The following is a 13,469-nucleotide window of genomic DNA, read 5'->3' on the forward strand; positions in this document are numbered from 1 at the left end:
ACACACACACACACACCGACCGCTCTCCTCCCCAAAGCATGTGACTGTGAGATCACAGCCGCTGCAGCCAGACACGGTGAGGAGGAAAACTTGTGACCGGAGCGAGAGGCAGCTAGCGGCAGGCAGCATCACGAACAAGCGGCTCGGCGCTCTGAGACATTAAAAACCTGGAAAGACCACTAGTCCTCACTCGGGCTCTTCACCTCCGTGAGACAACATGGATTGCGGAATTTTCACGTCCAAAACCATCCTCCTCTTCCTCAGCTTGGTATTTTGGGTAAGTCGCGGTGTTGTTTTTCTACCTGCAGAGATTTGAATTCATACTGACGTTTTTATTTGTTAATTCCCATCGCTATTTTTTGAGTATTTTGTCAATCCTTTTGTAGTCCTGTGTGTGCTTACATTATGTGAAATAAGTTATCCTGGTATAGCTTGAGCCCTGTTTTCTGGCCAGCACAGTCGTCATCATTCTACACTTCCTTATTTATTTTTTCCACTGTACTTTAATACACCTCAAAATCTGTATAGTTCTTATTTCTTTTTCCTTTTTTTATGTTTCGCGTGAGAAAGTCTATGAGCCTACATTTGTCAATAATGTGACTTCAGTCTAACAGCACAGAGGAGTTAGTAATGTTGTTAGTCAGCCAGCCAGTTTGAGCTTTGACTCAATCAAAGTTGGACCGCGGTTCTTATCTGGCTTGGTTAAAGTAAACTTTGGACATTAGCCAATGCACCTTATCTCTGGCCTGCTATCAACTGATGTCTGTGTAATCTGATTACTGTACCAAAACACAGGCACGATTTTTCTCCTTTAATTCCACTGTTTACTTCCTGTTGCTCCACCTTGTTCCCTAAACATTTTGTCTTTCTCTTTGTTTTACATTTCTCATTTCTAACCGGTGTATGAGTTTGATTGATAAGTCTAACCTGAATGAGTTTGAGTCTGTTTTGGGTCAATTTTGCATTACACACAACATATCCTTGTCATACTGCCATCTGTCACATCCATATCCTTATCTAGGTGCAAATGAGGGAAAATACAATCACATTCTGATTTGTGAAAAAAGAACATAAAGATATAGGCTATCTTTCCTACCTGGATTCGCCCTCTCAACGTTTTTTTATTATTCTCTGATTGGTCAAGGTCGTAACAAATCATGCAGATAAATAATGTGCAGCTAACAACAATAAGTTAATTTAAGAGGACAAACTGTTTTGAAATGTTTATTACATTATCCTCTTAACAATTACAAATGTTTCTATTGGATGTCACAGTGGTTAACAAACAAGGCATCTTTGTATTATACAAATTAATCTGTGAAGGGATCTGGCTGTCTGTCTGAAATGGCCTTTTTTTTCCCCGAAAACAAAGGGGATTAAAGGGGGAAAATCAAAAGTTTAAAAGGTTAATGTGTTCTGAATGTTTGGAAGCACATGAGCAGAAACAGTCATGGGTGCCCTCTCTCTCCCGGTCTGCAACACGTAGACCGTGCTAGTACATTTTGCCGTGCAGGGACTAAAGTCATCCCCACAGATAAAAAAAGAAAAGAAACATAGCCTCAGAGGTCTCTCACATTCCAGAGAGGTGGCGACGCGCAGGGGCACTATATGTTTTGTAAGCCTCTTTGTGCTGCTTCTTAGGCACAAGATCAGAATTTCTGGAAAGATTACGTGTGGGGGGGTAGAATACCTACCCCACAGGGAATCTCGTGACTATGGGGTGATTAAGCGAAGTGAGTCATGAGGCTGAAGTGGAGGATCAATGAGATGTTGGGCCAGTGAAAATATGTGAAACCCACACTCACACACACACACGCACACACACACTAACTCACCTCAATACAGGGGAAGTTATACTGAAAATGGCACAGAAACACAAAGGGGGATTTCTGGGTTTTTTTCTTGTCATGAACAGAGGCAACGTCATTTTGCCACACATTCTCAATATATCATGAAAAGAGAAATTAAGCTGATCACGTCTTCTTTCATTTTAATATTCCCAGTTGTACCACCGGCATACGAATAAAAGCAGATACACAACAAACAGCTATATTTGAGTTTATAATCTTGTTTACAGATTAAATTATGCAATGTTATTCATGCCGCTTCCAGCACTCACTCACACAAACACATACCCTATTGGGCTTCTTTGATCAAAGACCAGAGTTTAAATCAATTATGTGACTAAGTTTGAAATGGCAAAGGGAATGAAATAGTGCAATTGATTACTTAGATATTATATTGATATATTGTAACAGTATATGCTCCCAAAGTTTCTAAAGATTTGATCCACTAAACCTTTAGACCAGAGTGTGTATACAATGTGAAAGAACAACGCTTAATACAGTCACTGGGATTCCAATATGTACCTTGTGGGCACAGCATTGTCCCTCAAGCAGGCAGTCTTGTGATTGATGAGCTCATCACTCCTGAAGCATGACTGGTAGAGAAGTCATGATGATGGTGTAAATAATAAAAAGCCTAATCCACCGGGAAGGACCCCCCTGTGATAATCACATGAGATCACAGCAGAAAATAAAAAGGAGAACCAATGTCTTTGTGCTTTATGTAAGAGTTCTTGGGATGATACTCGTGACTTCTACCTTAGGATACCATCGCCCCTATATTTTGTTGCCTACGTGTTGTAGTTATGTCATGTTGACATAACAAGACCAAACGGACTGACTCGGATCTTATTTCAGTATGTGTGAATTGTGGTTGAAATCGAAAACAGTTCTTTGCTCTCCGTTTTTGGCTATTCGGTGTCATAGAATATGATTATGACGCTTTCAACTACAGCTCAGAGAGAAAAAAATACAATAGATCAGGTGACAAGTCCCTTGTATTGTATGTGTTCTTGTTTCTACAGACAGAACCTTGCTATGACAGATGCTAAGTCTATATGCTGAGGTTTTAAAAGCCTTTCCGTCCATGATTTAGCTCTCTGCTCTTTACAATTGGCTTGGTCTAGTAAGTTCTGTTATAAAAACATTTTGGAAAATTAAATAAAAATATTTCTGCAGGATACTTATTTCACTTGTAGTTTTTACCATGGATCTATTATAAGAAGGTTTTTGCACGCCACTACTGATTACACAGAATGATGGCTTTCTGATCTGTGTGCAGACACGTCAAATGTGTTATCGTTGCATAACCATGTAGCTAATTTGTCCATTTGTGTATGCCTGCTTTGGTGTGTAACATACTCATACTGTACTTTATTGTTTGTTTGTTTTCTCCCTCCTGCAGGCTGCCGGAGCGGCATTAGCCTACGTGGGCGCCTACTTGATCAGGAGCTATGACAACTTTGACAACTTCATTCAGGACAAGTACACCTTGATCCCAGCAGCCATCATCATCGGCATCGCCGTGGTGATGTTCATTTTCGGTCTGGTGGGATGCTGCGCCACAATCCGGGAGTCCAAAATCGGCCTTAGCTTTGTAAGTGTGTGTGTGTTTGCTTTCCCCCCTAGCTTTTCTTTATGATTTGACTATATTTAACTCATTTTTTTCGCACACTCAATTCATTCACAAACTCTCTAACTTCCCCCCTTCCCCCTTATCCAGTTCTTTCTGATCATCATGGGGATCTTCGCAGCTGAAGTGGCAGCTCTGGTATTTAGCTTCATCTACCAAGGCAAGGTGAGTGACCGATGAGTGTCCCCTGTCACACAGTGTTTGCTGCTGAAAAGTAAACTGCATTAGCAATTTCAATCTCAATCATTTAACATCTGCTATGGCACATTTCTGTAATATTTAAGCTAATTAGTAAAGCACATTGTGATGTTTTTCCTCTGTGTGTCCGTGCAGATAAGCGGAGACCTGGAGCGCTCCATGAATGATGTCTACAACAAGTATGATGGAGAGGATGCAGAGACCAAAGCTGTGGACTACCTGCAGACTCAGGTGGATGTTATGTTCAGCTGTATAGAAATAGTTTGGTTTCCTCACTGCTTTGTTCCTCTTTAACCTCTTCTGCTTTGCCTATTCTCTCTCGCTTGCCTACTTTCATTTCCCTCTCTAGATCTTTAAAATATAATCTTCAGTCTGTCTCTCTCTCTCTCTCTCTCTCTCTCTCTCTCTCTCTCTCTCTCTCTCTCTCTCTCTCTCTCTCTCTCTCACCTGCCTTTAGTAGATACATCTATGACACAGCATGCTGTATCATTTGTTGGTTATGATGTATTTTCATAATCCATGATGATGACCATCATAGGATACTGAATAAAGCAGATATAATTCATATCATTGTGATTTTAAGTACATGTGTGTGCCATTAGCCTTTCATTTGTTAAAATAAGACTTTGTCATTTGTTAAAATATGACTTACGTTGTTTTTGTATAACACATGTATTTCTGTTGAATGCTTAAATTGTTTTGTTAAATATATTTTACATCAATGGCAAGGTACATTGTCAAAATAATATAATTTCATGCAGAGCTGGCTATTTGAACTACTTGAAGCACAACAAAAGTTAACTATGTTGCCCCACCTTCACACCTCTGAGTCTGTCTAAAGTAATTCTTGGAATGCAGGCAATTGCTCACCTAAGCAGGTTAATGGAGGATTTGCAAATCAAAACCTAAACAAGACTGTACACATCCCTTTGACCTCTGCACTGTGACTCATGATTGAGATAAGAAGGTCCATTTTCCAACGCAGCTCCTTCACATGTAGTGTCACTCTTTCCTTTTCTCTCTTCCACTAGTGTATATATATATTTATCATATCTCTTGGTCACTGTCATGTATGTTTCTGGGCTCTTCTTGATTTCCATTATTATTATTAACTCTAGTATCTTGTCTCTTTGCCTCTGTGCAGTTGCAGTGCTGTGGTGTCAGAAATTACACCAGCTGGTCCAACACTACCTGGTACGCCAGCCACAACAACTCAGTTCCTCTGTCCTGCTGTAAAAACACCACTGACATACAGTGCACTGGCCGGATGGACCAGCCAGACCTGCTTAACGTTGAGGTAAATGACACAGATGTACACATTCCGCTATCGACTTTAACACTGCATTTGTGTAGGAGTGGTTCCCTGTGTGTATGTCAGTGTTTTTCTTGGGATTGTAAGCTGTTCATGTTGCTTTATAAGGGTGTTTAACTGCTTCTAAAACTGTAAGGAAACTTTTATCTCACACTGAATTCTTTTTAATGACATGTAATCCTTGTATAATGAAGAACACATTTCAGGCAGGCAGTTTGTTGATGAGCATGGGAACTCACTGTGCTTGTTTTCTGTACCTTAGGGCTGTGAGGCCAAGCTGGAGCGCCTCCTTCAGGATGTGTTGGGTTATGCCATGCTGGTCATCCTGGGCTTTGCCATCGTCAAGGTAACGACGGGCGCATACAGTTTGTTCGGCAGCTTTAGGAGTCAGCATACATTGTACATTTCGCTCTCTAGTGTAACAATGCAATAGTAGTCAGCCATGAATTATACTCCCCTCTGTGCCATGTTGTACCAAATACATGGATTTATGTAGCCTAGCTTTACCATTACTGTTGAATGAAATTTCGGTAACACTTTACTATAAGGGTACATTAATGAACTGTTACTATTATGCTTAGATAATGTTAGATACGCTTAATGCTTATCAAGCATTAACTAACTGTTAATGCTTACTTGTTATCAACAGTTAAGCAATGCTTGGTTAGTGATTAACTATGCTTACTAAGCTAATGCCTTACCTAATAGTTACATAACGTACCCTTATTGTAAAGTGTTACCGACATTTCTTTAATATAAGACTACCTGTCTTCAACTGCACTCATGTAACACTACAATGATAGCTCTGTTGAGTGCCAATCATTCAAACAAAGAGAGGCCCAGACAGCCATCTCAGAAATAATACGCACAATAACTTAATCTTACACCTGGCAATGAATTTTAAGGGCCTGTCTCTGATAACCTTCGTCTTTCCTGTTGCAGTTCTTTGGGATGCTGAGTGTCTGTGTGATCACCTGTAAATCTGGAGGCCGGAGGACTGGCTACCAGCCTCTGTACGCCTGAAGCGCTTCCTGCAACCACCTACCACCACCTCCGCAATTATCTTGACTCGGTTTGCAGCAGTGTACAGAAGCATCCAGGCCAATCCTTGTACAAATCTAAGTAAAAGAAAAGTAATGTTGGCATAGCAAGTACAACCGTGGAAAACCTTGTCTCGGTCTAAAAGGGGGTCACACCAGACCATTCCCCTCCACCGATGAAATCAACATAAATGTTCCCAATGACTTTGAGTTATTGTCTAAATTTCCATCGTTTTTTATGATGAAGCTTATGTGTGATTGAGCAGTCCGACGTGGCTCTACTGTCTCAGCCCAACTGTGGCCTTCCTTTGGGATAATGCACGCGACATTAGCTAAATACACCATTTTAGGAACTGATTTAAATATCAGCAAATGTTTATACCTATTTAAGTATGTTTGCTTAAAAGCCTTACTCTCTTAAGTATCCTTTAGTTTTTAATGCCGACTGTAAATGTAGTGCCGCTGCCATGGGACGGCAGGAGAGAAAAGGTGAAAAGAAAAAGATAACTATTAAGGACACAAAGGAAATCCTTCTCATTCTGGTGCATCATGTAGATATTATTTTACATAAACGTTGTTGCTTAATTAAAATGACAGACTTAAAACTATATTTAAATGCCTTATTTGTGTGTTTATGCACACAAACATACATATACTATTTTATGGTCAGTTAATTGTATTGAATTAACTTACAGTTCTAAATAGTTGACCTTGGTTGTGTTGTATTATGATTCTAAATTAAACAGGTGAAACTGTGGTGCAGGTATAGCACGTTATTTTATTGCCTTGTCTTCCGTGTTTTTTGTGTGTTTTTAACATCTTGTCATTCACGTTGTGTTTTGGTCTTGAGAGATGGGACATTCTGACAGTTCCACATACAGTATGTGTCATGAAAGTAGGAGGGAACAGCAAACCGTTATGCCTCATCCTGTGGCCAGCTTCTATTCAATAAAGCCGGGTTGTTTTTTTCTGCAGGCTATCCAGTGTTGCAGAGTATACATTACATTCAGAGCATCACTTTGAACGAGACCCACACTGCTTATCTCTCTCTTTTTAACCTCCTGACTCTGCTGATAAAGAGGCCCTTGGTGCTGTACGTGCAGCAGATAGGCAGTCTTCAAATGTGAGCCTTGTCAGTGTTCAAAAAGATATAAAGAACATATGACCTCTTGTCCAGGGACATGATAGGCATCCATCATCACAGAGCACAGGATCGGAGCAGAGGGTCACTCATTGAGGAAACTGCAGATGGTCAACCGTAGAGTTTAATAAAAACATGAATTATTCCTTGGCCTTTTTCATTCAAGAGGCATTCAATCTTTCTATGCATCGATCAAACTTTTTCCCTTTTTGCCAGTCCCATTTCCTGTAAAAAAAAAGAAAGAAAATATATATATATACACACAAACACACATAAGAAAACACTTTATTATGCAATTATTACCTCTTTTATATACAGTCTTTGGTTATCACGTTTGTTGCTGGGGAATGTTTATGTGCAGGAGCAGTATGTCCTACAGGTGGCGACATAGTTTCAGCCAGCAGTTAGGGTGGTAAAGAGGCCCAAACACAGCTAATATATATATATATAAATACACAATGCATGAATGCAAGAAGGCTGTTATCATAATAATGTTATAAATATGATAATCACATGTTTTCGAGCTTGAATAGAGACTTTGGAAGCCAAATCAACAATTATTGATCTACTTTATGCTGACGAAACTTTCTCTTAACCTGTATTGGAGTAATCAATTATTCACTTTTCTTTGACTAACATCTCCCTGTGTGTGTGCTGCTGTATTAATGTCATCCAGCAGTATGATGTAGCTGACCCTGCTGTCCTGTCTTAGTCTGCGTCCCTGTCATATCTCTTGACTGCATATGTTATGCAGGGCAGATCCTCACCGCTCCAGGCTGTGTTGACATTCAGACAAGCCGGCCCTTTTCAGAGAGAATTGTTGGCGCGCACACGACTAGATAACCTTGTCAGCTCTGAGACCTGCTACCTTCCTTTCTGCTTCTCTTTTGCTCCTTCGCCTGTTTATCTATTATGTGTGAGTTTCTCAGCTCTCCCCTTTCTCTCTCTTTCCATGCTTCTTTTTCTCTCTATCTGTCCCTGTTTACATTTGAGGTGTATGTACATCTTTATCCCCTACCGATACCGCACCCAGCCATGTTTGGCTCTGTGGTGTTTTCTCTACTCTCCCCTCACTCTGTAGTATCTCTCAAGTGTTCACCCTTGATATCAGGCTGTGCAGTAGAGGCAGATAGATAGTGCTCTACCACAGTAAAGCAGCGTTCTGTGAATAATACAAATCACTCAGAAGCAGAAGCAGCTGTCTTTTGAAGCGGATCGACGGTAAATCATTTTCCATGAGAAGAAGTGTGTGTGTGTGTGTGTGTGTGTGTGTGTGTGTGTGTGTGTGTGTGTGTGTGTGTGTGTGTGTGTGTGTGTGTGTGTGTGTGTGTGTGTGTGTGTGTGTGTGTGTGTGTGTGTGTGTGTGTGTGTGTGTGTGTGTGTGTGTGTGTGTGTGTGTGTGTGTGTGTGTGTGTGTGTGTGTGTTCTTAAACAACTTGCATTAGACAGGTGAGTTTGAACAATACATTGAGCCTTTCAACCATTAACATGACAGTAGGCAACTTGTCCTACCTTTTTTTTTGCTCCATGTTTTTTAATTACTTATGCAGATGTATTTGCATTTTAAATTAGTTTTGTCCTTACAAGTGTAGTTCTGTGTGGGTATAGATGTTGGGATGTAGGGTGATGTTTGGAAAGTAAACCAAGCTTGTTATCCCCTCCACCTTGCTGACCTCTTCCCCTTCAATTAAAGGGGTATTCTAGGGATTGAGTATAGCACCTCCATATAAAGTAAGGGGACTCGTAAGTCACTGGTATGATCTCACTGGATCCTTGTGTTCCCATAAATAAACTGGTCGAACATAGTCTGATTGATTGCGGTAGTGTTCAGCCTTAACTCACTGTCACCTTACATGTTAGGAACTGAAAAGAGTTGTATTCTGTCAGAGTTGCTTGTGCATGTGATGTGTCACTGCAGCAGCGTTGTATATTCCCTCATGAGTCATCTTCGCACACTTACAGATGTGTCCTCAGATGTCTGTCTTACTCTCGCCTCCTTGGGCCATCGCCTCTCTTGAAAAGAAAAAAAACTCAAAAACACACGAAGCAAGTCGACAAAGACAGAAATTTCCTCATGGTTCAAATTCAAAAATATATAAATGTAGGATAATTTTTTTGGCATTTTTACTTTATTAGACAGATTTGGAGAGACAGAGTTGAAATGGGGCAAATAAGACTAACCCGGGTTGGATTTGAACCCAGGCCTGCTGCGAGGCCTGAGCCTCAGGGGGGATGCTCTAATCACTACGTGCGACCCCCCCACCCACCCCCCCCAAATACAATTTTTAATCAGAAATGTATCTCCTGGATTTTACTTTGTTTTCTTACGTCTGCACAGCTTTTACATCAAACAAGTAACAAAGCACCCTGCTTTCCACAAACTGTTCGCTTTTGAACTGTTTTCGCTCATGGGGATAGTTAGCTGCTTTCTAATCTACGTATATGAAAACAAATTAAAAGGGACGTAGTCTCATAGGGAACCAGTAGGGTGTCAATATTATTTCTGAATTTCCCACCTTCACCTCTCTTCAAGGAACAGACCCATACATAGTGACTTCAACTTGCAAAGCCCAGGAGCAGGTGCTGCAACACGTGTGTGTGTGTGTGTGTGTGTGTGTGTGTGTGTGTGTTTGGGTGTGTGTGCGTGTGTGTGCGTGCATGCATGCGTGTGTGAGTGTGTGTGTGTGTGTGTGTGTGTGTGTGTTTGCGCCTTGCATGTGTGTCTGTAAATATAGCCCACAACGACACTCTCTCCATTTGTCAGGTGCTATGTTAATTAGACGCCGCGGAAATAATACAAAAGAGTTACGGATACAGAAGCAGAGATCAAAGAAACAAAAACAGCAGCAGCACTACCATAATCCGCATTGTCTGTACTTTTCTAATCCTCATATTCACGTCATTAGTTATTGTAAGAGATGTTCAAATTTCTTCTCCTTCTCTCTTTCTCAACTATCTATTCTGTACCTTCTTCTTTCCTCCTTTTTTTCAGGTTTACATTCTTGGTCTTTCTTGTGAGCAGCGTTATTCAAAAGAAGCCAAGGATTTGATCTGGTGTTTGGCTAACCTCCAGTGACTAATTACTTCCCCTCTTCCTCCAGCTACTGTTGCACCTGAAGTACTGATAAAATAACCTTTGTTGCACCTCCCCTGGAGATAGCTTCATGCATTTAATAATTCCAGGTGTCCTAAAAGGCCATGCACAGTTCTTATTTTGTGCCATCTCATCTTTTTTGTTGTGAATAAATGCAAGGTTGCAATGTTGCATTGTCAGCACAGTCAAATGAAGTACACACAGGAGACTGGGGAGTGTTGTGCATAAAGCCTTTGTGATTGCAGATGCACGTTTGAACCTCATATAAGCCTAAACTATCTATGGTTTGAACTGACAGATATTCCGGAAGCAATATGAATATGCTGACACATTGATTAATGGTCATGAAAATAGCTTCAAGCCAGTGGTGTGTCATAAAAAAAAACACAAAAAAAAAGATTTGATCTTTTATCGCAAAATAGTTTTCAATGCATTTTTGACAGCTGCTCAGATTACCAACATCTGGAAAAAGAATCGTACTCTCTCTGACGCAATAGCAACCAAAAGTTATTTGACAATTTCCTCTTCACTGCATTCCATTTCTAACCCCGTCTTATCTTGTCAACACACAGGAGAAGAGAGCAGATACACACCTGGAAGAGGTGAAGCTGAAAGTCTCTTTCAACACATTCAGGGTGTTACGGGACTTATAGGGAAGGGATCAGCATTTCACTTTTATTTTTCCAACAACTCCAGTTCCCTGACTGCAACCTTCACTTTTTATTTACAAAGGAACCACTGACCCATCATCTCATGGCCTTCATTTAGTGTACATATAACCCTGATTTCTACATCACGCTTTTTAAAACTTAACTAAAAAAGGTCCTATGAAATAACAAAAAGCCCTGTGAGGTCTCCGGTTTGTGAAGGGTGTCAGAGACCTATTTCACATTGCTGGGATGGGTTCCATTTGATGTCCCCCGCTATGCCTCTATTCACACTTATGTATGTCACTTCATAAAGCAAAAAACATAGCAAACCAAAATCCAGAACTATAATTCTCCTCTCACTGATGGAGCCATAAGATCACTGTGTCAAGTTACACCGGATCCATTACATTATAACTCCTGGGTGTCTGTACCCTCTACGGCCTCTCTGTTAATCCTGGAGCACCTCTGCATAATCGTTATTCCTTTCATTATGGCCTCTGCCTTCTCCTTTTTTCTTTTTATCTCACTGTGCAGGCACTCATAAGAACCTTGACTCTGAATACTATACCTCAAATCATCTCCTCGGATGCAACTATTTGTTGACTGTTCTATGTTGTATGTACGGCTGGAAAAGGCTACAACTGAATTGCCCTTTTGGGAATAGGTAATAAAGTTTTCTGAATATGAATCTCCCATGGGAGAGGGCTGGGATCACTCAATTATTCTCAAGCCCATTTGAAGAGTGTTTTATTTAATTGTACTTGTCCTGTGCACCATAACCTTACAACCTTTAGAATGTAGTTTGGCCATAACCAAACATATCCACTGATAAAGAACTGTGTAAGTCAACAGAATATTAGACAATACAACCATAAGACAAGGCTAATATCGGACCAACATGTTTTCATTATGTTCTCTCCATCTGCATGGGGGACCCACTAAAATATGGATCTAACTTTCATATTCTTCTATAAATATTTAATTGCAGCATTCATACAAAACCGAACCAGTAAACTGACGTCAGGGTGCTGCTGCTGGGAGTCCCAGAGAGACAGAGAGAGAGAGAGAGAGAGAGAGAGAGAGAGAGAGAGAGAGAGAGAGATGGATACTTAATCATCAATGGTGCAGTGTGTGTGTGTGTGTGTGTGTGTGTGTGTGTGTGTGTGTGTGTGTGTGTGTGTGTGTGTGTGTGTGTGTGTGTGTGTGTGTGTGTGTGTGTGTGTGTGTGTGTGTGTGTGGCTCCACACACACACACACACACACACACACACACACACACACACACACACACACACACACACACACACACACACACACACACAGGTATTGGTAGATGTATCTGTATCGGGGGTGGTGATCCCTCCTCTCCTCCCTCGCTCCTCTGAAGCGCGGACAAGTCGCTCACAATACCCGGCATTATCAGCTAGGCGAATCGCTCCCCGGTGCCGACCCGAACCGACTGTCCACCCGAGTCTCTCTCTCTCACACACACACACACACACACTCAAGAGAGAGAGAAGGGGGTAGAGAGATGCGTTCGTGTTTCACTTTCTTTGCTTCGAAGGAGGACCCGTATCTCTCTCATCTTCTCGCATCCCGGACCTTTGTTTGTGGACGGCGGGCTGCGGCTGCGTGAGTATTGATCCTGATGGTCGCTGCTGCTGCTGCTGCTGCTGCTGTTATCTTTGTGTGCATTTCTTTCTTCTTCCTCTTTTTATTGCACACCGAGCAGATACCGGCCACAGACACAGATAACGTGAAGCTGGGGGGGGGGGGGGGGGGGGGGGGGTAAGAGCAGCACAGGCTACTTTTTTTTTTACTGTTTGGAAACGGGACTTTTTTTTATTTAGCCTATTTTATCTATCTCACTGTTTTTGTTCTGTCAGATGGGCGTCACTGAACTGGAGTCTGTATGTGGAATGACACAAAGGCAGCTTCATGGAGCCGGTGTGCAGGGAGGATGCATGCAGCAGCTTTACCATCTCAACTAAAACTGCCATACAGCCTGTTGGGAAGTTAATAGAGTTAAATCAAAAAAATTGAAAAAGAACAAGAAGCAGAGAGAGAGAGAGACACACGCACACACACACACACACACACACACACACACACACACACACACACACACACACACACAGGCAGGGACACAGAAGCAGCTGCACAAAGAGTATAGCCTAACAGGATGTTCCCATCACCGTTCTCTGTTCAGTTGGATGTGTTATCAGGCTTTTTTCTATGACTGTTGACAATGGGCTTCACAATTCCAAATGTAGACTTGTTTTGCTGCACTGCATCAGTGAAATGCAAATGATCCCTTTGTTGGGAAAAAAAATAACTCGTTGCATAACCAGAAGAAATAAGGAAAGAAGAGGGAAACCAAGCGCCATCTCTAGTGGTTATGCATTATATATTAAGTTAGCCCAGTTGCTGCACCTCCCACCCAGCACCACCGTCAGCGCTCCCTCTCCCTCACAGTCTCATGGTCTCATCTTACACTCACACAGCCTCTGTTAGTCAGACCTGACAATAGCTAACAGCAGAGCATGGCGTGTGTTTT

The 13,469-nt window shown here is 41.5% G+C and overlaps 1 protein-coding gene across 1 annotated transcript; it reads left to right on the plus strand.

Moving 5' to 3' along the window:
- Nucleotides 1–70: 70 nt before the first annotated feature.
- On the plus strand, nucleotides 71–6,803 carry tspan36 (tetraspanin 36). Its single transcript, XM_080038892.1, has 7 exons — nucleotides 71–277; nucleotides 3,250–3,441; nucleotides 3,568–3,642; nucleotides 3,811–3,906; nucleotides 4,820–4,972; nucleotides 5,250–5,333; nucleotides 5,930–6,803. The coding sequence occupies exons 1-7, from the start codon at nucleotides 218–220 to the stop codon at nucleotides 6,008–6,010; spliced, it is 741 nt and encodes a 246-aa protein (XP_079895018.1). The 5' UTR covers nucleotides 71–217; the 3' UTR covers nucleotides 6,011–6,803.
- Nucleotides 6,804–13,469: the final 6,666 nt, after the last annotated feature.

Source organism: Ammodytes marinus (assembly GCF_949987685.1).
Source record: "Ammodytes marinus genome assembly, chromosome: 2".
NCBI lineage: Eukaryota > Metazoa > Chordata > Actinopteri > Uranoscopiformes > Ammodytidae > Ammodytes > Ammodytes marinus.

Bases quoted from the DNA above. Each gene is read 5' to 3' on its own strand.
- tspan36 (XM_080038892.1), top strand. From the start codon at position 218: ATGGATTGCGGAATTTTCACGTCCAAAACCATCCTCCTCTTCCTCAGC. The intron at 278-3,249 runs GTAAGTCGCGGT...TCCCTCCTGCAG, and splicing joins TCCTCAGCTTGGTATTTTGG to GCTGCCGGAGCGGCATTAGC. The intron at 3,442-3,567 runs GTAAGTGTGTGT...CCCCTTATCCAG, and splicing joins CCAAAATCGGCCTTAGCTTT to TTCTTTCTGATCATCATGGG.